This window comes from Vicugna pacos, chromosome 9 (assembly GCF_048564905.1).
Source record: "Vicugna pacos chromosome 9, VicPac4, whole genome shotgun sequence".
Lineage (NCBI taxonomy): Eukaryota > Metazoa > Chordata > Mammalia > Artiodactyla > Camelidae > Vicugna > Vicugna pacos.
The window spans coordinates 50,851,675-50,877,465 of NC_132995.1; the positions used below are offsets into that span (position 1 = coordinate 50,851,675).

At 45.4% G+C, this 25,791-nt stretch overlaps 1 protein-coding gene across 1 annotated transcript in view; it reads right to left on the reverse strand.

The window, feature by feature from the left end:
• Positions 1–2,986: 2,986 nt before the first annotated feature.
• The window catches only part of LOC102527577 (polycystin-1-like protein 2), an 88,005-nt gene continuing 65,200 nt past the window's right edge, over positions 2,987–25,791 (reverse strand). The window contains exons 32-44 of the mRNA XM_006207549.3: positions 24,824–25,026; positions 22,938–23,142; positions 21,695–21,791; positions 18,597–18,734; positions 16,933–17,118; positions 15,723–16,050; positions 13,603–13,736; positions 11,996–12,123; positions 9,456–9,616; positions 6,085–6,295; positions 4,879–4,980; positions 4,227–4,358; positions 2,987–3,148 (exon numbers count right to left, since the gene is read on the reverse strand). Coding sequence (XP_006207611.1) covers positions 2,987–3,148; positions 4,227–4,358; positions 4,879–4,980; positions 6,085–6,295; positions 9,456–9,616; positions 11,996–12,123; positions 13,603–13,736; positions 15,723–16,050; positions 16,933–17,118; positions 18,597–18,734; positions 21,695–21,791; positions 22,938–23,142; positions 24,824–25,026 — 2,187 coding nt within the window. The remainder of the gene's footprint in view (positions 3,149–4,226; positions 4,359–4,878; positions 4,981–6,084; positions 6,296–9,455; positions 9,617–11,995; positions 12,124–13,602; positions 13,737–15,722; positions 16,051–16,932; positions 17,119–18,596; positions 18,735–21,694; positions 21,792–22,937; positions 23,143–24,823; positions 25,027–25,791) is intronic.

The following is a 25,791-nucleotide window of genomic DNA, read 5'->3' on the forward strand; positions in this document are numbered from 1 at the left end:
CCTTCAATGTTACAGGGTGGGCGCCTTGAAGTGTGTGTGTATGTGAGTATATGTGTGAGTATGTGTGTCGTGTATTTGGAAGGCCCAAGTGTTGTTGCACTGAGATTCTGCCTCACTTGTAAGATTGGGGCTGTCAGCACATCTGTGCACTGGCTTGCAAGGGATGTCATGTTCCATTTTCCTCTGAGTAGATAGTAGCCATTTATTGAGCCCTTGCTATGTGTTTGGGAAACATTATCTTTTTAATCCTCTCCAAACCTCTTCTAGTAGATATTGTACTCATTTTATGGGCTGGAGGCTCAGAACGGTTAACTAACTTGCCCAGGAGTGGAATGGGGAAGGCATTTTATGGCTTAACCAACTACTAGGTGGCAGTAGCAGAACTTGACCTCTAGACTGATTTGCAGTCAACTGCTCTTAAGCTCTATTCTACTTGCCTCCATTTGGGATGCTGACTGGCTCACAGTGGTCTACTGTAAACTCCAGATCTTGGCTAGTTTTCATAATGTCAGTGTTCTGTTTTTATTGGTTTGTTACAAGCCCGTGCAGCATAATGCAAGCCATGCCCTAAAATATTTATTCCCAGCTCCACTAACTCATCTGATGCAAAGAACAAGATGATGTATCAGTGTGTGGGCTATGTCACAGACCCTTAAGACAAAGCAATAGGAAATATCTTTTTCTTTAAAAAAAATATTTTTAACAAGTACTGAGGATTAAAATTTTTTTTCAGGTGGTTATCTTTATAACATCCATGGCTTGAGATTTGAAATGTCATCTCATTGCACCTGAAAATGCAGATGGTCGTTTCTTTTAGTTTTCTCAGAGGAGCTTGCTCATCTCTTTGAGTGGATGTATTTTTTTTCTCTTATAACAATGCAATTGAAGGAGTTTCCAGTTTGATATTTATAGTCAATAGAGAAGTGACAAGTAGATGGGAAAGATGATAAAGAGGAATGAATACACAACTTCTCCATATCTTAGAACTTTTCCCACTTAAAACAAACAGACTGTGTGTTCAGGTAGATTTGTATACCAGCCTTTCGGGAGACGTGTACACTTTGCTGTGAGTTATTTGATGAGTATCTGCATATATAGCTCATGATCATACCTGACACAATAAAAAGGGATGATGGGTGGACAGAAGATGATGAAATCCTCAAGGTTTTATGTGTATTGGCATGTTATGTGTCTGTCTGCTTATAAAGGATCCTGTCTTTTGATTATCAGGGTAATAGAATGGGATCCTGGTTCAACCATCTAAAAAGGACATTTACGCTCTCATCCAGATAAAAGGCTGGCAGTAGTTCAGCTGCAGGGTTAAGCTAGCTGTTTAAAGACTTCAGGTATGTTCCTCTCATCTTTCTGCTCTGCCATCTTCAGATTGTTCCCCATGGCTTCAAGATAGCTGTCAAAGTACCAGCAGTCTTAGTCAGTCCAGACAGTGTCCAGCAGTACTGGAGCCCATTTCTTTTTATTAGCAAGCAAACCTTTCCCACAAGTATCCTAGAGACCTCTCCTCATTTTTGTTGGCCAGATTGAGTCATATGGCCTCCCTAAACACCTCATTGTCAGCGGCTATGATTACCATTACTAAGACAAGTCAAGGTTTACTTTGAGGTGTTTCCAAGATCACCTTACCATGGGTCATGTTGGGGAGGGATACTGGCTGCCTGAACAAAATCAGGATTCTGATATCCAGGAGGAAAGCATGAAATGGATTTGGGGCAGGCAACCTAAAGTATCTGCTACAATGGGTGTGTGAGAAGGAGAGGGACAAGACAGGGTGAATTGGAGAGGATTCATGAGGTGCTTCCTTTGCCTAGAAGTGGGGAAATATGTACTTATCCACACAGACACCTGGAAGACTTTTATTATCTAGATCTGTGGTCCTCAGAATTTAAAGCATGTTTATCAAGTCTGACTGCATATTGGAGTCACCTGAATGGATTAAACAATATTGATGCCTGGGACCCAGACTAGAGGTTATGGTATATTGGGATGAAGTTGGGGGTTTCTAGTGTGTAGCCAAGATCGAAACTCACCAGTGTAGATCAGTAATTCCCTGGGGTATCCTCTAAGCAACACTAGCCCTATTTGAGGTTTTGCAATATCAGATGCCTTGGTCACAGTGTTTGGGAATCATTACACACTTTATCTCTCACACTCATCTTATCCCTGGAGACTCAACAGTGCACATTTAGCTGATTAAAAGCTCTAACAGTTTCCATGCTAAAGAACTTGTGTGTCCAGTGCTCCCCCCATTTGCTCTAGAAACATTTTGGGGACGACGACACCTGTTATGAGTTGAATTGTGTCCCCTAAAGAAATAGGTTGAAATCCTAGCCCTCTCACTGGAGGAAAGGCCATGTGACGAGAGAGGCAGAGGTTAGAATGATGTATCTACAAGCCAAGTAATGCCAAGGATTGCTGGCAAATGCTAGAGGCTAGAAAAAAGGATTCCTTTGTAGAGCCTTTCAAAGGAACATGGCCCTGTTGACACCTTGATTTTGAACTTCTCTCCTCCAGAACTGTGGGACAATACATTTCTGTTGTTTTACATTACCCATTTTGTGGTACTTTGTCTGGCAGCCCTAGCAAATTAATATGACACCCATTAGCATCCCTTGGACACAGTTTGAGAAATCCTGAACTAGAATCATTCAAAGGCAACTTCTGACTGACAAAGAAGATGAAATAATTAGTCTGTAGAGATTTTTTTCCCCCTGAACTCCAGAAAATATTTGTTTTATTTCTAGGAGGAAATATATTTGAATAGTATATCACAGTAGTGACAATTGTATGTACATATGGATGTATTTTTTTTTCTTTTTTTTGCTTGCCAGGCTTGGTAAGTCTTCTATGGACATAGTAAAATATTGACCTGGAGAGATTATAGAATCATTGGTCAGCACAGGCCCAAGGCATTGGCCTTCCCCTGCTCTACAGATGATCATGCGTGGACCAACAGCTTAAACTTGTACCCTTAAACTGTGGGTACAGCTGATACAGGTTGAGGGGGCAGGGCCTCTGACAGCAACTCGGGCTGCTCATTGCTGCTTCCAGGCTTCTGTCTTTTACATTTAATGCCCAGGAAACTGAGAATTTTCATCAGTAGCAAGTCAACGATCTCTCCTTCTTCCGACAGCTGCAGAGGGAGAAAGAACCATGCAACTTACATAGAACTGTTCTCTTTGGGGGCTTTTCTTTATCAGAGGAAACTATGGTTTTATCGTCCAGTTTAGTCCCTGCCCAAGTCACTTTGCTGTTTAGAGCTGCTTCTGTGTTGAAATTGACCTCCTTCTGGGAATCTCAAGGGCGTTTGCTCCTGCCTTTATCCCTAGAGGGTTCCTTCTTCCCCTGCGCTGAGAATGACAAAATGCCCTCCAAACCCCCTGCAGAAGCTGTTGGGAATTTTTGTTCAAAGACTCTCACACATTTATGACATCGTGATGTAAATTAGGCCCAAGATGGAGTTGCTCCTGCCCAGGATGCCCAGCAAACCGAAACGTGTATAACTTCGTCTCTGTAAAGGCTCTCCTTGGCGAGATATGCAGGATACCCAGTCAGCCAGTCCCCAGATAGCAGGCCAACTCTGGGTTCTATACTTATTTCCTCTTCCTTCTCCACTCTAGCAAAGTGGACTCTGTGGCCCCAGCCAATCAGATATGTTCTATTTTTCTCTTCCTTGTTCTTTATGTATCCTTTAAAATCTTCCTGCATTCCACCCCATTTTGCAGTTCTCCGAATGGAGACTGTCCACTTCATGAAGTGTTAAAGTTTGTCATCACCCAAATTGTCTTCCTTAGTCATTTTTCCAGTAGATTCTTAACCTTGGCTGGGTATGCAAACCACATGGGGAGATTTCAAGAATACCAGAGCTGGGATCCTTCTCCCAGGCATTCTGTTTCTGTTGGTCTCGGGTTTAGCAGCAGCAATTTCCAGAAGCTCCCTGGTGATTCTCATGTACAATCAGAGTTGGGAATCACTGGTGTGATGAACAGAGTCCCACATGGGAAACAGGAGACCTGATTCTAGCCTGCCCTTCTTTGCCTGTGATCTTGAGGAATTAATTTCCTCCTTCTGGGCCTCAGTTTCCCCTCCCATGAAATGAAGGCCTTGAGCTACAGTGGCCCCTCAAGCCCCCCTAATATCTGCTGCCGCTCAACCAACCTCTTCCTAGTTCAAAGACAGTGACTTTTGAAGACTAGGTCAAAGGGACTCACCTGAGAGTGTTTTTGCTCCTCGTTGAAGGCCACCAGGATGACAGAGATAAATAGATTCAGCACCACAAATGTCATGAAAACGATGCAGGACCCAATTAGGAAAGAGCCAAGCACTGGGCTGTAGTCCAGGACCTGTCAGGAAGAAAACCAGAGTCATCCCCGGGGGTCCTATGTCCTAGTGGCCCCCCAAGACTGGGCACCCTCAAAGGGAAAATTGGACCTAGGAAGATCCTGGAGCCAGGACGTTTCCCTTCTGCCTGGGGGCTGAGCATATGGGCAGTGCTCTTGAGCTCCCAGGAGAGGGAAAGAGCAGCACTCCCGACTCCCTGCTGCTGCCATTTCCATCATGGGCACCATTTCTGGCTAGGGCCAAGAGCGTCTCCCCCCAGCACAGCCCTCCCCTGAGTAGCCAGTGTCTGATGTTCTTCTGTAAGCAAGGTTCCCGAGGGTGAGCTATAGGCCCTAGCATGGGACTGTCTGCCTGGAGGAGGGGGAGCCTTTTTATTTGTCCAGAGTTGCCCTGTGCTTGCCAGGCCATGGACCCAAGGGGTGACATTACTGGGGAGGCATTTGAGGGGGGTGATTTTCCTAATTTTCATAAAGGCTTCGTGTCAATGGTGATGCTCATATACCCCCCACTCCACCCCATTACCTCCTCATAGTTGAAGATTCCTAGCTGAAGGCTGATTATCGTTTCTGCCGCATCAAAGAAGGTTTTGTAGGAACGGAGTTTCCAACCAAATATTAAGTTTGACTGTTATGGAAAGAATCCTCATGAACAAGGAAAGAAACCGTGCAACCCCCCCAGGCCTGTTTTTTGACAGTAGAGTTGGTCTGGGTCAGCTGCATCCTTGGCCCCGTACCCATAGGGGCCTGCAAGTGGGTGCATGGACACATCCAGTTCTGTAGGGGATGCATGTGCACGCCTGGGGCTCGGGCACCAACTGCTAGGCCACTACTGTGGTCTTCCAGATGGCCACTCTGAGGCTCGGTAACAAAACTGAGCTCTCTGAGGCCCCAGCCTCTTTGCTCTGAGAGAGTTGGGTTAGATGAATGACAGGCTGCTTCTGCCTGGTGGAACAGGAGAGACTGGGTGGGGCCAGGGTCAGAAATGGGAAAGGAGTTGGAGTGGGAAGTGGATCAGGACTGGGTGAAGGGTCATAAAGGAGTGGGAGCTTGCGTTAGGATGTTGGAATCATGGACTTGGAGAGGATGGGGCGGGGCATGTTCTGATGGCGATTAGGATGTGGCAAAGGGTCTTTTTTTCTTACATTACTTTATGATAAAAGAGAGTTGATAGTTCAAAAATTTTTTCAGTCACAAAAGAGATGTGATTGTCAAAATGTTCTTGGTGTTAGGGGGCTGAATGAAATGATTTTGGCCATACCAAGTTCATGCCTCATGTGTAGAGAGAGCATTAAGCATCAACATGGCCTGCAAACATGTCCCACATCTCTGCCCCAGCTCAAGGACAGGGATTGCCCAATTCATCTCTGCATCCCCTGACGCAGAGGCAGTGCTCTGTGCAGGTCTGAGTAATTGGGATGTCAGGAGAACTGGCACATTCAGGCGGAGACTGTGTAGAGAAAGGAGTCCTTCATTGGGAGACAGTTGGTCCTTTCAGTCTTAAAGACTGTACCTCCTCGCTCTTACCCAACTGAAGTCTCTAGCCTCTGCCATTTGGGATGACCAGTTCATGAGCTCCCAGATAAAAGGCCCCAGTCTCAGAAGATCCACCATCTCCCTCAGGTTCCCAGGTTCGTTCTTCCTAAACCCTAATCCCCCAACCCTCCACCACCAAGAAGCCTTTGCTTCTGAGGAGACCGGCCCGGAAAGTTTTCCCTAAGGAGCCACTCACTGCGATGGAGTAAGCCAGGAGCATGATAAGGATGACGATGATAAAGCCCGAAATATCCCCCCAGGCACGATGCAGGGCTGATGTGATCATGTTCATTTTGGGGTTCAACCTGAGCAGATGCCAAAGCTTCACTGTGGACAGGAGTACCAGGAAGGCAATGATGTACCCAAGGGCAGCATCGGCCGCTGCTGTCTCACTGAAACTGATCCCCCTATGGGACCAAATGGGGAGACTGAGTCTCAGAGCCATGCTCAGCTCAGCCAGAGTTCATCTGGGCTCACTTCAGCCCAGAAGCAATGACTTATCATCATCTCAGAGGCCATCACTCCTGCAACAGTTCTGAGAGATAGAGCTGTCCCAGTTCCCCCAGCTAGGAGATGATGAGATGGGAGATGGTGGTCATGGTGAAGGTGAGGATACTGGATATGAGGGGTGATGATGATGGTGATGGTGGTCATGGGGCCATTACCTAGCATTCTTGGTTAATGGCTGCAAAGCTACAGAAGAATGGCAATGGGGGAAGAATGAGAGTTGGAACCAGGTATGTCTCATTCCAAAGTCCAAATTCTTCCCACCATCCTACCCTGCTCTTCATTCCCCTCTTGTGCCTTACTTTCCATGTTTTATTCAGTCTTAATGTTGGCGTGTTATTAAGTATGACATAGACCCATATCTATTAACATGGATGGACAACAGATTATGGAACAAAAGTGTATGATCTCAAGTTTGTAAAAGCATCTGATATACTTATATAATGCCTGAGTAAAAGCCATCCTTCTACCTAATTTCCTGCCTTCCAGAATCTTCCCTTTTAACAGAACAGGGCTGCCAATATGTATGGTGGCTTCCTCCTTTGGCTCCTGGAGCACCTTTTTCGTGCCTCTTTTAAAATACCTAACTCTCTCTTTAATTGCTCATATATATGGAAATAATAACCATGTAAGCCCTCCTTTATGGTGGCAGTTGGCTCTAATTAAAGCACAGTTCTCAACCTTGGCTACATGTGAGAATAACCAGGGGAACATTAAAAATACTGGTGCTGGGGCCCCACCCCTGACATCCTGATTTAGTAGGTCTGGGATGTGGCCTGGATGATTCTGTTGAGGAGCCAGCCTGAGACCCACTAGATTAAAGGGGGGCTCTTCGAAGCAAATAATTTAGTCTTAAAAAGTACTTTCAGAATTCAAGCTCTGGCTTTAAATGGCTTATCTATTCCTACAAGGAAACAAAATTTACGAGTTTTTGAAATAAACACAAACCAAGTCAATTTGGTTAATTGAATAATCAAATTCAACTGAAGGTTTTATGTAATACTAAACTAGGCTCAGGTTTCTATCAAAAGTGGCAGATCTCTGACTCTTAGTGTGAAAAGAGAACTCTCTTAATTTAAAACTGTTTTACAGCCCATCTGAGTAAGAAGCCTTTCTGTTTGGGTGTCAAGAATTAATCACGTTTGAGGTCATTGTAAGGAATCATAAGGTCTGGCTAGTGTGGAGATAGCTGTCAGGGATCTCAGTCATGTAGGACCTAAAACAAACTCACTATTCTTACTTTTAGAACTTTAGGCTTTGTTCTCTAAGCAGGAGTTGACGGAGTTTTTATGTAAAGGGCCAGATGGCATACATTTGAGACTTTGTGGCCACACAGTTTCTGTCCCAACGACTCGACTCAACTCTACAGCTGTAGCAGAAAAGCAGCTACAGTTTGTAAAGGAATGAGTGAGTTAGGTGGTGTTCCAACTAGACTTTACAAAAATAAGTGGTAAACTGGATTTGGCCTCTGGGGTCATCTTTTGAAGATCCCTTCAAGAGCTAAAATGTCTTTACATTTTTAAAATAACTGTTCTGCATAAGGTTTATAATGAACTTTCAGTAAGAACAGAAGTTCTGATAATTTCTGAACTCAAAGAACTTGATTGATACTGACACATTTTTATGGAAGAAAGCCTCTAGGGAAGGTGAAGTTTTGTCATGTATTTGGCAAGTGGGTGTGGCACAAAGAAGAGCTCAGTGCTGGTTTGTTGAATGAATGAGACAGTCTAGGGTGGAGTGCTAAGTTCAAATTCTAGGCCCTGTATTTTCTTGCTGTGTGACCTTGCACAGACAGCTTAACCTCTCTGAGTCTCAAATGCCTCATTAAAAAAGGAATGATATATAATAGCCAAGCCATGGAAGCAACCTAAATGTCCATCAACAGACGATTAGATAAAGAAATTGTGATATATGTGTGTGTGTGTGTATATATATATATATATATATATATATATATATATACACAATGGAATACCACTCAGTCATAAAAAAGAATGAAAATAATGCCATTTGCTGCAACATAGATGGGCATAGAGATTATCATACTAAGTGAAGTAAGTCAGAAAGAGAAAGACAAATATCATATGATATCTCTTATATGTGGAATCTAAGAAAAGGACACAAATGAACTTATTTACAAAACAGACAGACTCACAGACATAGAAGACAAACTTACGGTTACCAGCGGGAAAAGGGGGGTGAGAAGGGATAAATTGGCAGTTTGGGATTTCCAGATACTAACAACTATATATAAAATAAATAAACAACAAGGTCCTGCTATATAGCACAGGGAACAATATTCAATACTTTGTAGTAACCTATAATGGAAATTAATATAAAAAGAATAACTGAATCACTATGCTGTACACCAGAAACTAACACAAAATTGTAAATCAACTATACATCAATTAAAAAAGGGATAATATCTCTTAGAAGCTTCAAGGAGATTAAAGTAGATGAGATACTGCTTTTAAAGTGCTGTTTTTATGACAGTGTATGGCATCCAACAATAATTCAATAAAAGTTAGCTAGATCTATAAAATCAGTGAACAGTGGTTCAAAATAAGGACTAGGATTCCAGAGACACACAAGCTAGGTTTAAATGATATTTCTGCTACTTTTTAGCTGTGTGGCCTTGGGGAAGTCGCATTACCTCTCTAATTTCTTTTTTTGTAAAATGGGGTAATGATAACATTTACCTCCATTGGTTCTCATGGGGATGGGTTAGTGCATCCTGCATAGCAAAGAGTGGACAGTTGGTAAATAGTAGCAGAGGTGGGTTGACTGGACACTAATACTTGTCAAAGACCCTGCCCAAAAGGTTGAGAGGGACCTTAACAAGGTGTCATATGTTTCTATGCTTTGCAAAAGATAATTGTTCTATTTTGTCTTAAAGAGTTCTCAGGCCCCAAAGCTGAATCTAACTGCTATAATTATTTTTTAACAAGTGACCCTTGATCCTCTGAGGGTCAGCAAAATTTCAAAAGCCCCCTTGGGCCACACAGAGCTGGAGGAAGCTGGCATCAGTGGTAGGAGCTGGACTGAGGCAGAGTCACTTACTCCTCCCTGTGTTTCCGGTAGCACTGGATGTCACGCTCCGCCAGGATGGCCCTCTTTACAAACACTGCCAGGGCGCTCCAGCTGGCCAGGATGATGGCCAACTCCAGAAGATTCCACTTGCTGCGGAAATAGCACCATTTCTGCTTCCTCATGAATTTGCCCTGGGAAAGGAGCCAGAGGTTCTACCAATGCTGTGGCCAGAACTGCCCCACGGTGTCCCCACCACCACTCAGGATGAACCCTTTGGGAGGGGCTTACAGGATCCTTGGAGGTTTCTCAAAGCCCTGGCACCATGTGCCTAGAGCACCAGTGGCCTCTCCCAAACCTTGTGCATGGAACCTACCTGGTCTCATCATCAGTTGGGGCTGCAGGATTTGGGGGTGTGTGAGAGTAAATACAGCACCTAATAGGAAAACCATTTAATCTCTGATGCCAAAGAAGTAGAGGGGTAGGGAAGGGGAAAGATCCCCCTTGCCTGTAGAGCATTTATTTGTTTTATTTATTTTAACTCAAGAATATATTTATTTTCAGCTCTACAGAGCTCATAGGAAGATCTTATTATTAGAGAAAACTGTGAAAGAAAGAAATGACAGAAGTATCTAATAGACAATAGATATTTTGAGTAAGAACAAAGTTTGGAGAAACTTCTCCAAATCAAAAGTTGATTGTGGTTAGAGCATCTATGTTAGAAAACTCGTAATTGTGAATTCTTTCTCTGCTTCTTTGAGATATATGTAATATTTTTAAAAGCTAAACAAGCCTCTTGTCAGTTTTATAGCTCAGGAATTTTTTTCTCAAGGACGAGGGAGCCACCTCTTTGAATGTATGCAAGGAAGATGGCATGCCAATCTCCCAGTTTCCCTAGGAGGGTAAAAGCCAAACCGCAGGACACCTGGCTCCACGCTGCAAGACTTCCTCCTGTTGTACACATAGATCTGTTTTTTCATTTGGTAAAAGCAGTTAGCAAACTCAGGTGGCCACCCCAATTACCAGGTGAATTTAGGATGGGCTAGTGGGACAAATGGTGCTGTAAGTCCTGTTAAGTATTCCTTAATGTTTATCTTAGGAATGTGTATGTAATGGGTTGTATCTTTCTGGAGATATTCAAGGGTGAGATTTCTTTCCTTTGCCACCTCTTTATTGGATTGCCTGAGATGAGCACCACATTCTGGTTTAATGCTTATTCAATAATGTAAGTTGTTGTCTTAGGGAGAGTGGGAAGTTATTGTTGAATGCGAACAGTTGCATCTTTGCAAGAGGAGAAAAGTTCTGGAGATGGATGATGGTGGTGGTTGTACAATGATGTGAATGTACTCTATATCGCTGAACTGTTCATTTAAAGATGGTTAAAATGGTAAATTTTATGTTAAATATATTTACCATGATTAAAAATAATTTTATTTAGGTAGGTTTTTTTTCTATTTTTGTGAAGAGATTTTCTGGATTGGCAGAGGCTGTTTTTAATTCTCTTTCCCAACAGATGTCACAGTAAGAAAAAATTTTCCTGTGCGTGTTTTGGGCCTCCCTCCCCTCCTTTTCCCTTCCACTCAAGAGAATCTTCTGAGTCTGCTCCACTTCCCTCCTCCTACCCATTCTTACAGAAGAAGGACTGGTGTTTCACTGGTAAGAGGCTAAGCTCACCTCCATTATAAAGGGGTGGAACGAGGGGAAGATTCTTTAAACACTTAAGCAGCATTTTGAGAAAGATTTAAGGGCTTCAGGGAAAGTCTTTCTGAAGCAGCTCCAGGCAGAGTGTGAGGGCAGTGGAGAGGAGAGAAAGAAGCTCAGAGATGGGTGGTGGATGGCCTCCTTTGATGTTCTTAGAGAAATGCAGGTACTTAAGTTGCTATTAGATCACTGTTGGCTGGTGGGATTGAATTGATGATCCTTAGAGACCTGTGGAATTCAGGTTGGTGGCTGATGTGGTATAGGGGTTGAGTGTCAAGGTCAGGGGTCAGACCCTGGATAAATGACTTAACATCTCTGGACGTCAGCTCTGTGAAATGGAGCTAATAGAACATTTCTTCTGGTGTGAAAAGAGAAAATCCATGTAAGGTTCGTAGAACATTGCCTGCCTTGTAGCAGCACTCAAAGTATCATCCTTGCTTTAAAGTGATTGTTGTGCAGGGAATGGGGCCTAAGATGCCCCTTAAGGTGTCTGATTAGCATTTGAGGGGAGGGACAGGGCTTATAACACACTTTAGATGAGTTCCCAGCATCCTCAAGCCATTCTCATTATCAATATCTGCTCCTTCATTGTGTAACATGGTGGTTCAGATGGCAAAGGGGATTTTTCCTAATTCCCAGGGATCACCCAGGAAGGACTGAGCTCAGAGTCTCAGTTCCTGAGAGGTGCCTGAGCTGGGTCAGCCCTCAGGACCAGCAGGGGACATGAAAGGTTGCCATGGCATACAGGTGAGCAGAACCCTTTCATCTCCCTTTTTCAGGCCCCCTCCAAGGAAAAGGGAAGGGATGGGAGAGGGAACAGGCACATGACCACCTCCCTCCTTTGCACATGGAGCCACAAGTCTACCCCTCACCTGCACGATCATGTAATAGAGGAGGAACAGGAAGTAGACGACCTCTGCTGCTACCACGAAGGGGTGCCAGCCATCTGTGAAGGGGTACAGACGCAGGCTCTGCAGGTGCGCGTGTGCAAAGAAGATTCCTGCAAAGCAGAGCATGTTCTGCTCACCCACAGCCACTGCTCAGAGCCACCTCTTCTGACTGTAAGTCATCAGTCAGATGAAGCAAAATCAAGCCCTTCTGAGGGCTGGCCGGGGGCAGGGGAGAAGATAAAGGCCCTTCACACCCAAGTGACTGAACAGAGACACAAGGTGGAGGCTGTAACAGTGGACGCATCGAATGGGACAAAGGGAGCTGCTATGGAAGACCCTCCTCCTGCCCTCTGTGTTTGGTGTTGGCCCTTGGGCACTCAGTCACCTCCAGCCACAGCACACCCACCTCCGTAACATCCATTTATTTACTCCAAGCTGGCTCAGTGAAAGCCATTTCATCTAAAGAGATCAACCTTCTTTTGAATTATCTTTTATCCATTTGTGTCTTTTCCTTTTTTTCTGTTTTTGGTATTGTCATGATTTTTTAGTAATGATTTTTTAAAAACCAATTTGACCAGTAAGGCTACGGTGTACAGGGACAAAGCCAATCTGAAGAATGGCAGAATGGGGAGATGCAGACAACCCGAGTCCTTGCTAATGTCAGCAGGCTGCTGAATCAAGCAGACCAGAAACCCACGCCGCACTTCTCATTTGTAGAAATAAATAATTTAAACAGATGTGTTTTGAGGCAGTTGTTTAAGAGGACCTTAAACAGCCAAGAAGATAGCAGAAAGAAATAGGATATCACAAGAAATACAAATAAATCCTCCAAAAAGGATTTGAAAGAAACTTTTGACAGTGGGAAATGATAATGGAACTTGAAGCCCTTTTACTTTACACAGTTCTGAAATTTTTAAAAAAACTACAAATATTGCTTTTATAAAAAATGTAATTTAATATTTAAAAAGTTTTTTATTTTTAAAGAAGAGGTGGTTGAGTTTTAGGAAGATTGATTATTAGCTGAAGAGTCAGTGTTTTCAATAGATTGTGATTAGCACTAAAAGAGGGTGGAAGGCAGGGAGTGGGGAGAAAGAATAGAACACAAAATAGAGTTAAGGGAATTATTTTTGAAGCTTTTGTCTCAGTTATATATACTGTGTATGTGTGTGTGTGTGTTGGAATATGATATAAAATGAACTTTGCAATGTAGACTAAGGTACTGCAAGTTGTAAAATACTGTTTTAGGTGAAGCTGTTACCAGGTCACCCCTTCCCCTGCCCTTCACTGCCAGCCCCCCATCCTCACTCCCAGTAGAGTGGGAAGCTCAAGACTGTGAGCTGCCTCCAGACCCCAACTAGGTCCCCTTAGGATGATTTGGGAGACAGGCCAGTGAGAAGTGCCGGCAGCCAGGAATGAGGCTGGAGCACCAAGACCCATCCCTGAATTTCCCAAACAACCATTTGCCCTGGGGCTCTGGCCTGGGGGTGGCCCAGGCTAGCTGCATCAGGAGCCCTAGCCCTCCCTAGCCCAGAGGGAGGGTTGTCTGGGGTCTGGAACATGCAGATGGATTCACAGGCCAGCCTGCTCACCTAGGGCGCTAGTCTCCAGGGTCAGAGTGACAATGCAGAACAGGTTGACATTGGCGTTGTAGACTGTGAACTCCACAAACACAGCTCTGGTCAGGGTGTCCAGCCAGGTGTTGTCAAAGAGATACTGGAGAGTTCTGTGGGAAGAAGGGCATTTAGGTGCATCTCCATAGGGAGGGGCTCCCTGGCCCTCAGCCCAGGGAGGAGACCAGAGCTTCCTGTCAAAACTTCTCCCCCTGCCTCTGTTCTACGCCCAGGACCACAGGGCTTTAGGGCTTCTCCTGGGAGTGGCCAATTTCCCATCCTATGGTGCAATGTTTTGGCACCCATGGTCTCCTGGCCATTCAACCAGAGGTTCTCAAAGTGTTATCCCCAGACCAGTGGCATTGGCATCACCTAGAAATTTGTTAGAGATGCAGATTCTCAGTCTATATGTCAGATCTCCAGTGAAAAACTCTGGGGATGGGACCTGGGGATCTGTGCTTTGATGAGTGCTCCAGAGGATTATGATATGTTTTTCTGGATTTGTTTTAAACATAATCTGTTTATTAATTTGATTTATTTATTATTGAAGTATAGTTGATTTACAGTATTAATTTCAGGTGTACAGCATAGTAATTCAGTATTTTTCTAGATTCTGTTCCATTAAAATTATTACAAAATAATGGCGATAATTCCCTGCACTGTACAGTACATCCTTGTTGCTTATCTACTTTATACGTAGTCGTTTGTATGTGATGCGTTTTCATGTCTGAGGACCGCAGTGTTGGAGGAGCTGCACAGAACATCAGGGAGTTAGGCAGGCAGCAGCTGTCAAGGTCCCTCTTGGGCTGGCAGTTCACATGAGACCAGTTCCTGGAGATCTGCTCACGGGTGTCGTGAACAGAGTGTGCCAGAGTGACATCCTGGGTTCTAATCCTGGCTGCCTCAAGGAGAAGCTGATAACTTCTCCAGGCCTCAGTTTCCCCATCTACAATGGTGTTAACATGGGTGCCTTGGGATCATTGTGAAGAGAAAATGGAAATACATGTGTAGTGATACCAGCTGTTATTACTTAGAGCAGTAATGATGGCCCTGTTTTAAAATATGCCCTGTCTCTGGTGGGTCTGTGTCCTGCTTGACACATAGAAGGAGAGAGAGAGTCAGTTGTTCCCAGTAGCAGGAAGACACCTCTTACGTGGAAATAGACTATTCCTGGCCTGTCCTTAATCCCAGGGGACCCCTGCCAGTTGTTCTCCCTTGGGGTTTGTTGTTATCTGTGTTCCTCCGTGTCATAGTAATGCAGTGGAGGAGACTGAGGTTCACATGGGTTCACTAACTCCCTTGGGGCTACAAAGCTAACAGGAGCAGTGCTAGGGTTTCAAACCTAGGGCTCTCTGACTCCAGAACATGCTGGGAGAGGCAGTCTGCATGGGCCCTGAGTGTCCCTGCACATTCGTGCTGAGTGTTCCAGTAATACAAGTTCCTGGCCAGGCCTTACCCAGGCCACGTCTCGGGGCCTAGTCTGCAGTGAACAACCTCGAGGAGGAGGTGATGTCTTCCTTCAGACAGAGTACTCTTTGCTTCTGCTGCTATAGAAACTGAATGCTCCAAGCTTTCCTCTGTGGTACTGTAACTGACCACATAGGCAAGCATCTGTCTTGACCCTGCTAGAAAACTGACTCCAACCACTGTGAAGCTCTGTGAGTAATAAAATACTTTGTCTCTGATCCAAGAGTCCTGTGTCTTCTGCCAGAATTTATGAAACAGTAACAGGCTAGTGTGTCGGCTTATGAGTAGGGTAAAACCTCAGACCCTGTGTAATTCTTGGTTAAGGTTAAGAGCCTTCCTGCTTGCCTGGTGGTGGACGCTTTGTGTGGTACTCAGTTCCCCACCCCTGTACTGGCTCTAGTAGAGGCCTACCAGGCTGAGAATGCTGGAGCAGGACTCCCTTTCCAACTCTGAGGTTGTACAGTTTCCCGGGACCTGAAAATATGACCTGAATGCTTCTGAATCTCCCCACCGCTCCCCACAATGACATGAGTGAGCTTGGCTCAGTCCTGTTTTGAAGGCTGCACCCGCCAATCAGACCTGGACTCAAGCAAATGTCTTTCCTCGACTGCATATAAATCATGTGAACTTACCTTGATGCACTTTGGCGATCAGTCCCCAAGGGGACCACGTAACCTCCTCCTCGGTACACAGTGAGTTTGCCCCAGATGGGATACCCTCGGCGCTGGCTCTGGCTCTGGTACTGCCAAGCCTGGGAAAAGTCATTGCTGCTATTGAGCTTGGAGGCATTCCAGCCTTCCCCATAGTCTGACAGGTCTTCAACATCCAGGGAATATGGTGCACGGCATCCATCAAGAGAAGCCTGCAGCTGCAGGGCAAGAGGGCAAGAGCTTTCCTGGACCCTCACTTGACGAAACTGGGCACTGCCAACCAGCTTGGAGTTCCCGTCAGTGATAAAGCCTGGAGATGAAAAACAGATGGGTAAATCCAGCCAGCAAAATCATCGTAATGCATCCCAAGCTCCCTGGCCTGGATGCTAACACGAACTTCAGTGTACCTGTTATAGAGACAGCCAAGAGTCATGACCAACCACAGACTATATTCAGCCATTCATCACCACCTTCCCACCTTGGACCTTTTGTACTTCTTGCATAACTTCTTTTGAGGAATGGTACCCCCACTACCCAGTCATGGAGACCATTTATGCCCTTTCCCTCAATGCCCAATCCTAATGGTCAGCAAGGCCCATTAATAATACCTCTTCAATGTTGTCTGCACCCATCCCCGTCTCCATCACCCCCTACACCAGCCCCATCATTTCTGCCCAGCATCCTAACCTACCTACCCTTTACTCCAACTTGCACATGTTTCCAGAGTGACCTTCCTTTTACCACAGATTTGATTATATTACTCCCTCATGGAGAAGCTGTCAAGGCTCCTCAGTTCCTTAAGCATAAACTATGGACCTCCAAAGCCTTCTGATCTGGTCCCCTTTCCTCTCTCCTACTTTGCTTCTCACAGGTCCTCAGCTCATAACCCTACACTGCAGCCACACTCGACACTCAGTAGTTCTAGGAGGTACAGTGTCTCAGTGTTTCAGGCTTGCCTTTTCTCATGTGGTCCCTTCTGCCCGGCCAGTTCATGCTCAGTTATCTAAGAAGGAGGGTCTCCACTTTGCATTCAGGGAGGGCTAGGGGCCCTCAGAAGATCTCTCCTTCAAAGCATAAGGTTCTGTGGTAATTTGTTGTCTAGAAGGCTGATGTTGACAGTGACCCACACCTGTTCCCAGAAAGGAGTATGCACAAGGGGTCTGACACAGGTCCTGGGTTGGGGGGACAGTACCTGGGTGGTGGCTATACAGGTTGCTCACGAGGGTGGTGTTGGCCCATGTGAAGAACTCCTGGAAGCCCAGCACAGCTGAAAAGCCTCGAGTGAAGCTGTGCTCCAGGTGTCTGTTGAAGTGGTATGCACTGGGGTCCCTCTGCCCATAGGCCACCAGCAGTAGCATCCACAGGAAGCCCAGGTATGCTGGGGAGAGAGGCACAGTCAGGCAGAGTCCCCAGCTCCCAGAAAGCCCAGGGCAGGAAGTGGAATGGTGTATGGCTCAGAATGGTTGAAGTCTTGTAGACCAGCCACTTGCCCTTCTGGTGACCAAGGGAACCAATCCTTATAGAGACAGCAGAAAGGAGTAAAGCCCACAGACCATTAGCCTTCTAGCTGGGTTCAGATCCTGGCTCTGTCACTTCCTATCTGTCTGACTTCATGAGTGACTTAACCCCTCTGTGCCTCCCTCTCCTCTTATGTGAGTGAGGTGGGATGGTAATTCTGTTACACAGGTTTGTGATGAGGGAGTCAACAAAGTAAAGCACTTAAAATAGCTTAGAGTTCATGCTATATGAATATTTCTTAAATAGAGTTTTTGAAAAATGGGACTGTGCCATGTTGCAGTGCTGGGGAGAGAGCAGTGAAGATGACGGACATGTTCCCCACCATCATGGAGCTCAACTGTAGGCAGGTGGGTGTGACCTAAGGGCCTGTTCATTAGGTACAAAGATTTAGTTTAGGAGGCTCTAATGTCAAAATCCCATGGGGACACAGGACCTTACTAAATCAGAATCTCTGGGTCCAGGGCCTGTGAAGATGCATTCCAGCAACCCCCACCCCCATCCCCCACCACAAGATTACTTGTTGGGGTTCTGCTCAGACCTTTCTTGCTCTTCATTCTGTAAATGCAACTCCTACACAAACTCCCCCACACTCTGCTTTAGCCACATGTGCTTGGTCAGTTGGAGAGCAGACTGGGGCTGCTGCATGGTCAGCACCCTCCTCAGAAGTGACCCTCATCAGTCACCTGGTGGGTGGCAACTCAGGGGTCTGTACTACATGCCCCCCAAAAGGTCTCAGCAAGACTCAGCCCTGGTTGCCCACATGGAGCCCTCTCATCAACCACCTTCTATCGGCTTCCTTCTCTCTCCCTGCACTTTTCCCCACCAGTGCTTCCCAGGATCACCTCCCAAACCAACTACTTGTACACAGATCTGCTGAGGGGGAACCCAGACTGAGATACACAGTGAGGATTGAAAGCTCCTGGTCAGCGGGACAGGGGAGCATGTCTGATGACAAAGCATTTGGGGCTGAGAATCAAAGAACAGGAGAAATTAGCCAGAGGAAAAGGTAGGGAGCAGGGTGATCACATTCTAGTCAGACTAAATGCCACAGGAGCTGCATCAGGAGCTGAAAACTCAGTCACTGGAGCTCAGGGCACAAGGGGCAGAGAGAGGTGACCGGGGTGGGTGGAGCCGCAGCAGAGAGTTTGGACTTTATCCTAAGGGCTGTGAGGGGCCAGGGAAGGATTTTAAGTGTAGGGGAGAAGCTGAGGTGAGTTCATATTTAGGACGACAGGTCCAGAAGTGGTGTGGGTCTGTCAAAGATTGCACCACGTCTGCTCAAGTCTGTTGAGAACCAGCAAGAGGGAAGGTCGCTCGTGGGTAATGTTGGCTGCCTACCCAAGATTTCTCTGATTAAGGCAAATGCTTTCTGTTCCTTGAGGTGGGTGGTTTTCATCTTCTCAATGTCAGAGGCCAGAGGCGGCTTGTAGATGTCCTTTCTGCTGTTCCTTCGTGCTCGGAACCAGGCAGAGGGGTCTGTGAAAACAAGGGCATAAGGATGGTCCCCTAAATGAACAGTGAGCCAAGTTGTGCATCTGCAACCAAAAGACTCCCCCAACCAGATACAATCCACTGTTCCTCCTCCTTGGGGGCAGTTTCCCAACACTGCCCTCCATGCCTCTGCCTGTGCTATCCCAGTGCCTAGATTTCCATTCCTTCTGCTCCAGCTGGAGAATTCTCCTTGCACAGAAAGCACAGGTGCCTTCCCTTCCCTGAAGTCTTACTGATTCCTCGATGCTGTCTTCCTGTACTCTTGAACTCCAGGTGGATCCCAATGCTCCCAAAACTTTGAAGGATGGAAGGAAGAGGGTATCTCATGTTTCAAAGTCCTGTCATGTCTAATTCCAAGTATCTTCTTTTGCAAATCACTTTGTTGAGCTGTACTTTTCATAAATTCACCCACTGGAAGCATACAATTCAGTGATTTTAATAAATCTATAGAGTTGTGCCACCATCACCCCAACCCAGTTTTAGAACATTCTATCACCCCTAAAGGTTCCTTCATGTCCCTGAAGTTGGTCTCTATTCCCACTCTATCCCCACCCTCTGCCTCATTAATTTGCTTTCTGTCTCCATAAATTTTCTTCTCTGGATTTTTCATATAAACAGAATCATTGAATCAATGAATTTCTTGTGTCTGGCATCTTTCACTTAGCATAATAGTTTTGAGTTCATCCATGTTGTGTATATTAGTAGTTAGTTTCTTTTTATTGCTGAGTAGTATTCCATTATATGGACATACTACCTTTTGTTTATCCATTCACCTATTGACAGGCATTTGGATTATTGCTAGTTTGGGCTGCTATGAATAATGCTGCTCTGAATGTTTATATACAGGTGTTTGTGTAGACACATATTTTCGTTTCTCTTGGGAGATTCCTAGGAGTGGCTAAATATCTTTTGGCTATTACAAATGAAGCTGCTATGAACATTTGTGCACAAGTTCCTGTATGAAAAAAAGTCTTCATTTCTCTGGGATAAACACCCAAGAGTGCAATTGCTGGGGCAAATGGTAAGTCCATTTTTAGTTTTGGAAGGAACTGCCAAACTGTTTTCCAGAGTGGCTGTACCATTGCACATTCCTACCAGCACCATACAAGTGCTCTAGTTTTTCTGCACTCTTGTCAGCATTTGGTGTAATCTCTGTTTTCAGTCACTTTGATAGAGTGCGCGGACGCAAGTATCTTTTGGACCCACGCCCCTCTGTCCACCCCCACTGCCAGTGTATGTCACCTCTCGTCTGGACCATTTCAGTAGTTCTTTCTGCTGACCTCCCCGCTTCTACTTTTGACCTCATACTTCTTTCTGGTCTCCAAGAGCAGCCAGCGTAATCTTCCTAAAATCACAAATCAGATCATGCTGCTCTCCTATTTAAAACACTCCAGGGGGAAGATTATAGCTCAGTGGTAGAGTGTGTGCTTAGCATGCACGGGGCCCTGGATTCAATCCCCTGGGTTTACCTCCACTAAAAATCAATCAATCAATCAATCAATCAATCAAATTACTCCCCCCCCAACAAATAAATTTTTTTTTAAAATTCCAAAATGCCAACATTGCTCCAGGCCCTACAGGGTCCTGCACGACCTGCTGCCCCCACCCCCCACCTTGGTCCTCATCTTGAACCATCCCCTCCACGCATAGACAGCTCACCATGCTCTGGCCACACTGTCAGTAACTACTATAAGATGACAAGCTCCTGTCCCACCTCAGGCTCTTAGCACATGCCCCGTGTTCAGCCTCTCCCTTTTCCCATCCTCCGGGAGCCAGCGTAGGTACCAATTCAGCAGAGAGGCCTGCACCCTCTTACTCTTTCCCCCCTCATTCTCATCATAGTCCACACTTAGAAGTCGTCTGGTGCATTTACTTGTTCAATGTGTCTCCCTAAATGGGCTATTCCATCCAGTCTGTGCTATGTTGCCAGAGCTGAGGGTGGGGGTGGGGATTGACTTCAAATGGGCACACAATCTGAATTGTGGTGAGAGTTGCACAATTCTATAAATTTAGTAAAATCAATGAATTATATATTTACAATAAGTGGATTTTATGTAAATCGTGTTCCCAAGCCATTGTACTGCCTAGCACACAGCAAGTACTCCCTGAATAATTGCCAAAGGAATGACTGAATGAAAGTTTAATTGATTTGGAGGCTGGCATCTCTTTGGAGAAAAATTACTCATTTGTCTTGGGAAAATGGTTTTAATGGACTTTTTGGATCTGCAAAGACAAAACCCTATTACAGGGCTAAAGAATACTGGCCCATGAGGAGGTAACTGCACTGCATTACAGTGTAGGAACATGGGTTTTTGATTGTTCCTGTTTTATTTTCCCTGAAAGTGGAAATCTCCACGTAGACTATCAGAGTGTTGATTCTATCCTGCTTGTTTTTTCTGTAATTCTCTTGTTGTCAGCACCCTCAGGAGTTTTGGTTGGGAAGTGAGAAATCAGGTTGGGGGAGAAGGCGGTCAGCGGGTTCTGGAGCCGGGAATCAGCATGACTGTGTTCCAGTAAAACTTTGTTTACAAAAAAGGCGCTGGGCTAGATTTGGCCCCCAGGCTGTTGTTTGCAGACCCTTGTCTTAGAACCCTAATTACAGCTCCCCCACCTCCCATCTCCCTGCCCAAGCTTGTTCTTTTTTGGTTTTCATTCCAATGACTTGAGCCTTGGAGAAGAAAGCTTGGGATTATTACATAGAGAATGATGGCCAGTGCAGAGCATGGACCCCATGGTGCCTCTTCATTCTCCAGTGTCATAAAGAAAGGCCCAGATGGGGAAGGAAGGTTGCTCAAAAGACAACAAGGGAGTCAGTTGTCTCTGGATGGTTTGGGGATGCTTCATCAATCGGGGTGAAGGCTGACGGGGAGCAAAGGTCTGAGGCCAGGACCACCCCAGCATCCTCTTCAGGTTCCAGGCCCCTGCCTGTACTTGGACACTGTTACCTGGGCTGGAGAGACATCCCGGGAGCAGAGCCACAGGCTCCTCCTCATCTTCCACTCTCTTCAAAATGAGCGCGAAGAAAGCAGCGAACCCTAGCACCTGGAAAACAGATGAACCCTTTGTGAACCCCAAGCCTGTGTTGGATACTCTCTATCACCTCCTGGTCTGAGCAGGGGTGGAATGGGGGCCACATCTGTGTCTATGTTCTGGGGAAGCCGAGTGGGAACCAGCCCATCCTCTGCAGAGAGGTGATGTGGTCACGAAAGGGTGAGGGCCAGGGCTTGCGTGCACCTGGCCATCAACCAGACCGAGAAGCAGGCAAATCCTTGAGCTCACCCTGCTTCCATCATTCCCTGAGCCTTGCCGCCTGCTGCTCTCTGCTGTTTGGCCTTTCTCTTACCTCGCAGCCCAGTGACTTACACTCCCTTTGTACCTCTAGCCTGGTGAGTTCCTTCCTCTAACCCTCCCTCCCTTTCTTCCTGTATTAAGTATTTCCTTCCACTACATTATCTCTGTACCTACAGTGCACAAACATATTAGGATTCTGTGGTTTGGTTGGGGAACAAAAAGTCTCAGGACTCTGTTCTTAATATTCTCAGACTAGATTGGGGGAAGTATCAAGAGTTAAGTCTTCTGATAAAGGCTATTCAGGGCAGAATGAGGGTGGGAGATTTTGCAGTGTCTCATAGGCAGAAAGAGTCTCTCCAAATGTTTCCTCACTTCTGCAGCTTTCCCCAACCCCATACAGTATTCCTACCACCTGACTCCTTCCAGGCAGGGCTCAGTATCTCTTTGACTCTGCCTGCTCTCTTGCATAATTTTACATCTTTAGAAATAGGAGCCTATTTCCAGTTCATGCACACATTTAATGGCTTGGTGGTTTTCTTCGGAAGGTGAAATTCCTGTAAGTTGCTGGCCCATCTCACAATCAAAAGCATCTTAGAATTGAAGAAATATGGTATTATTCCTATTCATACTTGTAACCTAGGGCAAGATTTTTTGTGAACTTATCATCTTAACTTCAGATTTTCTCATCTATAAAAGGGAGGTGAGGACCTTCCTAAGGGTGACTGGGATGATAAGATGTCAGCATCTGGCCCTCAGGGAACTTGTGTTACCATGGCAATTCCCTTCCTGCCCTAGGACCCACCCAGAGGTTTGTTGAATGAGCAGATGAAGACAATGCAAAAGCCTAAGGACAGGGCAGCTGGCTGAAGTGAAAGTGTGGGTGGAGGGGAACCTGACCTTCAGTGGCTGGGTAACAAACACGCTCTCCACGAAGGAGATGGCCATGGAGATGAGCCACTTGAGAGAGCTGGCCCGCCCGTAGTGCAGACCGTAGAGCATGGTGAAGAAGGCTGCCACTCCGCTGGTGGCCACCACCAGGAGCCAGCCCACCAGGACACACCACCAGGGCAGGCCTCGAAGGGGCTTGCTCGCCTGCAGGGAGCTGCAACAAAGGGTGGATATAATCAGGGTAGTACAGTTTGGGCTCATGTTCAAATCCCATTCTACTGCCACCAGCCTGCATGACCTTGGCCAAGATCCTTAACCTCCTAGACCATCAGTTTTCTCCTCTGTTCTATTCTGTATTCTATCCAGTATACATTCAGAGATTCTATTGAGGTCACATTTATTCGATGCTTCCTAGGAGCCAGTCCCCATGCAAACTGTTTTACATAGCATTTGCTGTTATTCTTCATGGCAAGCCTAGAAGGCTGGTACTATAGAATTTTAAATTTTTATTATGAAAATTCCCCATCATAAACAATCAGTGAGCACAACGAACCCCCATGAACTACTTTCAAAAACCATCGCCTCCTTGTCAAACTTATTTCATCTATCCCCACTGCTTCTTCTTTTCCTGTGTGGGTGAAAAGCTAATCAATTTAGGGAAGAAGTGGAAGGTTTTATTTGAGCCAAATTTCAGGATGATAACCCAGGAGGAACATCTCAGAAAGTTCTGAGAACTGTTCTGCCAGTTAGAAATCAAAGCACAGTTTTGTAAGTTTTTTGAGACAGAGGGCTGTACAGCAAATGATGTATTGTTGATAGTTTACATAATCCAGATCTAAGTGTGATCCTGGTGGGACATGTGACCCCTTATAAGATCAATAAGGAATGTTATCTTTTAAGGAGCTGTCTTGTTGATCCTAGGAGAATGTTGCTCTTTATGGGTGAGGTATTCCTGCTGATGGGGGAGGTTTGGTCAATGCGTAATGCAGATACACAATGCACAGTGCTGAGAGAGGAGGCAAAAGGCAGAGAATAATTTTTTATCTTTAAATTTTTCTTGTCTTGCCATAAAATATTAATTTTATTTCACACCTGGATATTTAAAAATAAATTCCATACATACTATAAAATTATCACCAGTTATTTTAAAATACATCTCAAAAGTGGTCATTTTCCTACAGAATTATGTGTGCTGTTGTTGGAGAAGAAAAAAAATTTCCTCTCCCCTTTCTAGATTCTTTTGGCTGGTCTAAGAATGAAACTGACATGTGACAGATTAACGGGAGAAAAACCAAGTTTAATTACAGATGTAAAGGGGCTTCAGAAGAATATAAGGCCCAAGGACAAGTTAGTCAGTTAAGGGTTTATGGCATCTGAGAGAAGGAGAAAAGTGAATAGGCATTTGGGACCTTAAAGGGAAGGGAGGTAATTCACATGGTGATGGAAGCAAATGTTTGGGCAGAGATAGTGGGACACAGAGAGGACTTTGGTCTCCAGGCCCTACCACACCCAGCCCATGTTCTTTGTAGATATCCTTGGTCTTAGTGCTCTTCAGGGACCAGGCCCTTTTAAATTCTCTTTCCAGTTTGAACCAGGAGATGGGCATTATCATTCCCATTTTTACAGATGAGAAAGGGGCTCAGAGAGGTTGAGGTGGTTGTCCAAGGGCATACAGCTAGGATACCCACATGAAAATGGTTATAAACTGTAAAGTGCAGTACAAAGGGCTCTGAGTTCTGGAAAAATAACCCTGTTCAAAGCCCTCTTCCCTGGATTTGTGCAGGAGTCCCAGATCGCTGCTTCTTGGGGATATTGGGTGAATAACCTCCCGAGGTAGACTGGGATGCCCTCTTTCTGCAGGCTCCAGGCTGTGAGCACACAGGGAAGTGGATTACCTGAAGTGTGCTGGGGGCAGGGTTCCAAGCTGTCCCCTCAGGCAGCCCTTCAGGGCGTGCAACTGCCTCAGCGCCCGGGTGTGGCTCTGGCACTGGGGAAAGCCCTGGGGCCCCACCAGCTGCAGCTCTTGCTCCACGTGCTCCAGCTGAAGGTAGAGACACTGCCTGTAAGCCCTGTCCTTCTGAAGGTCACCTGGGCCCTCCTCAGGTGCAAGTTGCATTTTTCCTAAAAGACAGAGGAGAGAAAGAGCATCAGCTGGTGCTGAGTGAAAGAGTAGGCTGCCCGCAGTAAAGACAGTAATGTTAGTAACAGCTTTCTTGTACCAAGCACTTACTATGCGCCAAGCCGTAAGAAATCTGACGTTCAGAAAGATGGGGTACTGGGCTTATATCCAGCCAGTTAGGATTTGAATGTTCCTCTTTTAGCCTTTTATCGAGGGCACTTTCAAAATTTCCTTGAGCATAGTGGAGATGAGAGTAATATACCTGTTGCCCTCCTGCGGCAGTTACGAACATCTTGCCAATCTTGACTTGTCTTTGCCCCCAAACTGTTTTCTTCTGGAGTAACTTAAAGCAAATCCTAGACCTAGTTTTCTCATCAGCAAGTATTTTATTACATACGAGATTTGCATTTGAACCCAGGTTTGCCTGGTGCCAAAGATAGTGTTAGTCATAATCTTTTGTTTATAACATTTTTTATTATGAAAAAATTTAAATTAAAAAAGTAAAGAGAATGAGGAGATGAACCTGCACCCTTTGCTCAAAATTATCAAAATTACCAACTCATGGCCAGTCGTGTTTCATATGCACCCCACCCACTCTCTCCAAGTGGATTATTTTGACATAAATTCCAAGCCCCAAGTCCTAAATCTTTTAATATGCTTCTGGAGAAGAAAAGGACTCTAACAAAACCGTGATGTTATTGTCATCTTTAAAAAATAATTAATAATGATCTCCAAATAGCATGA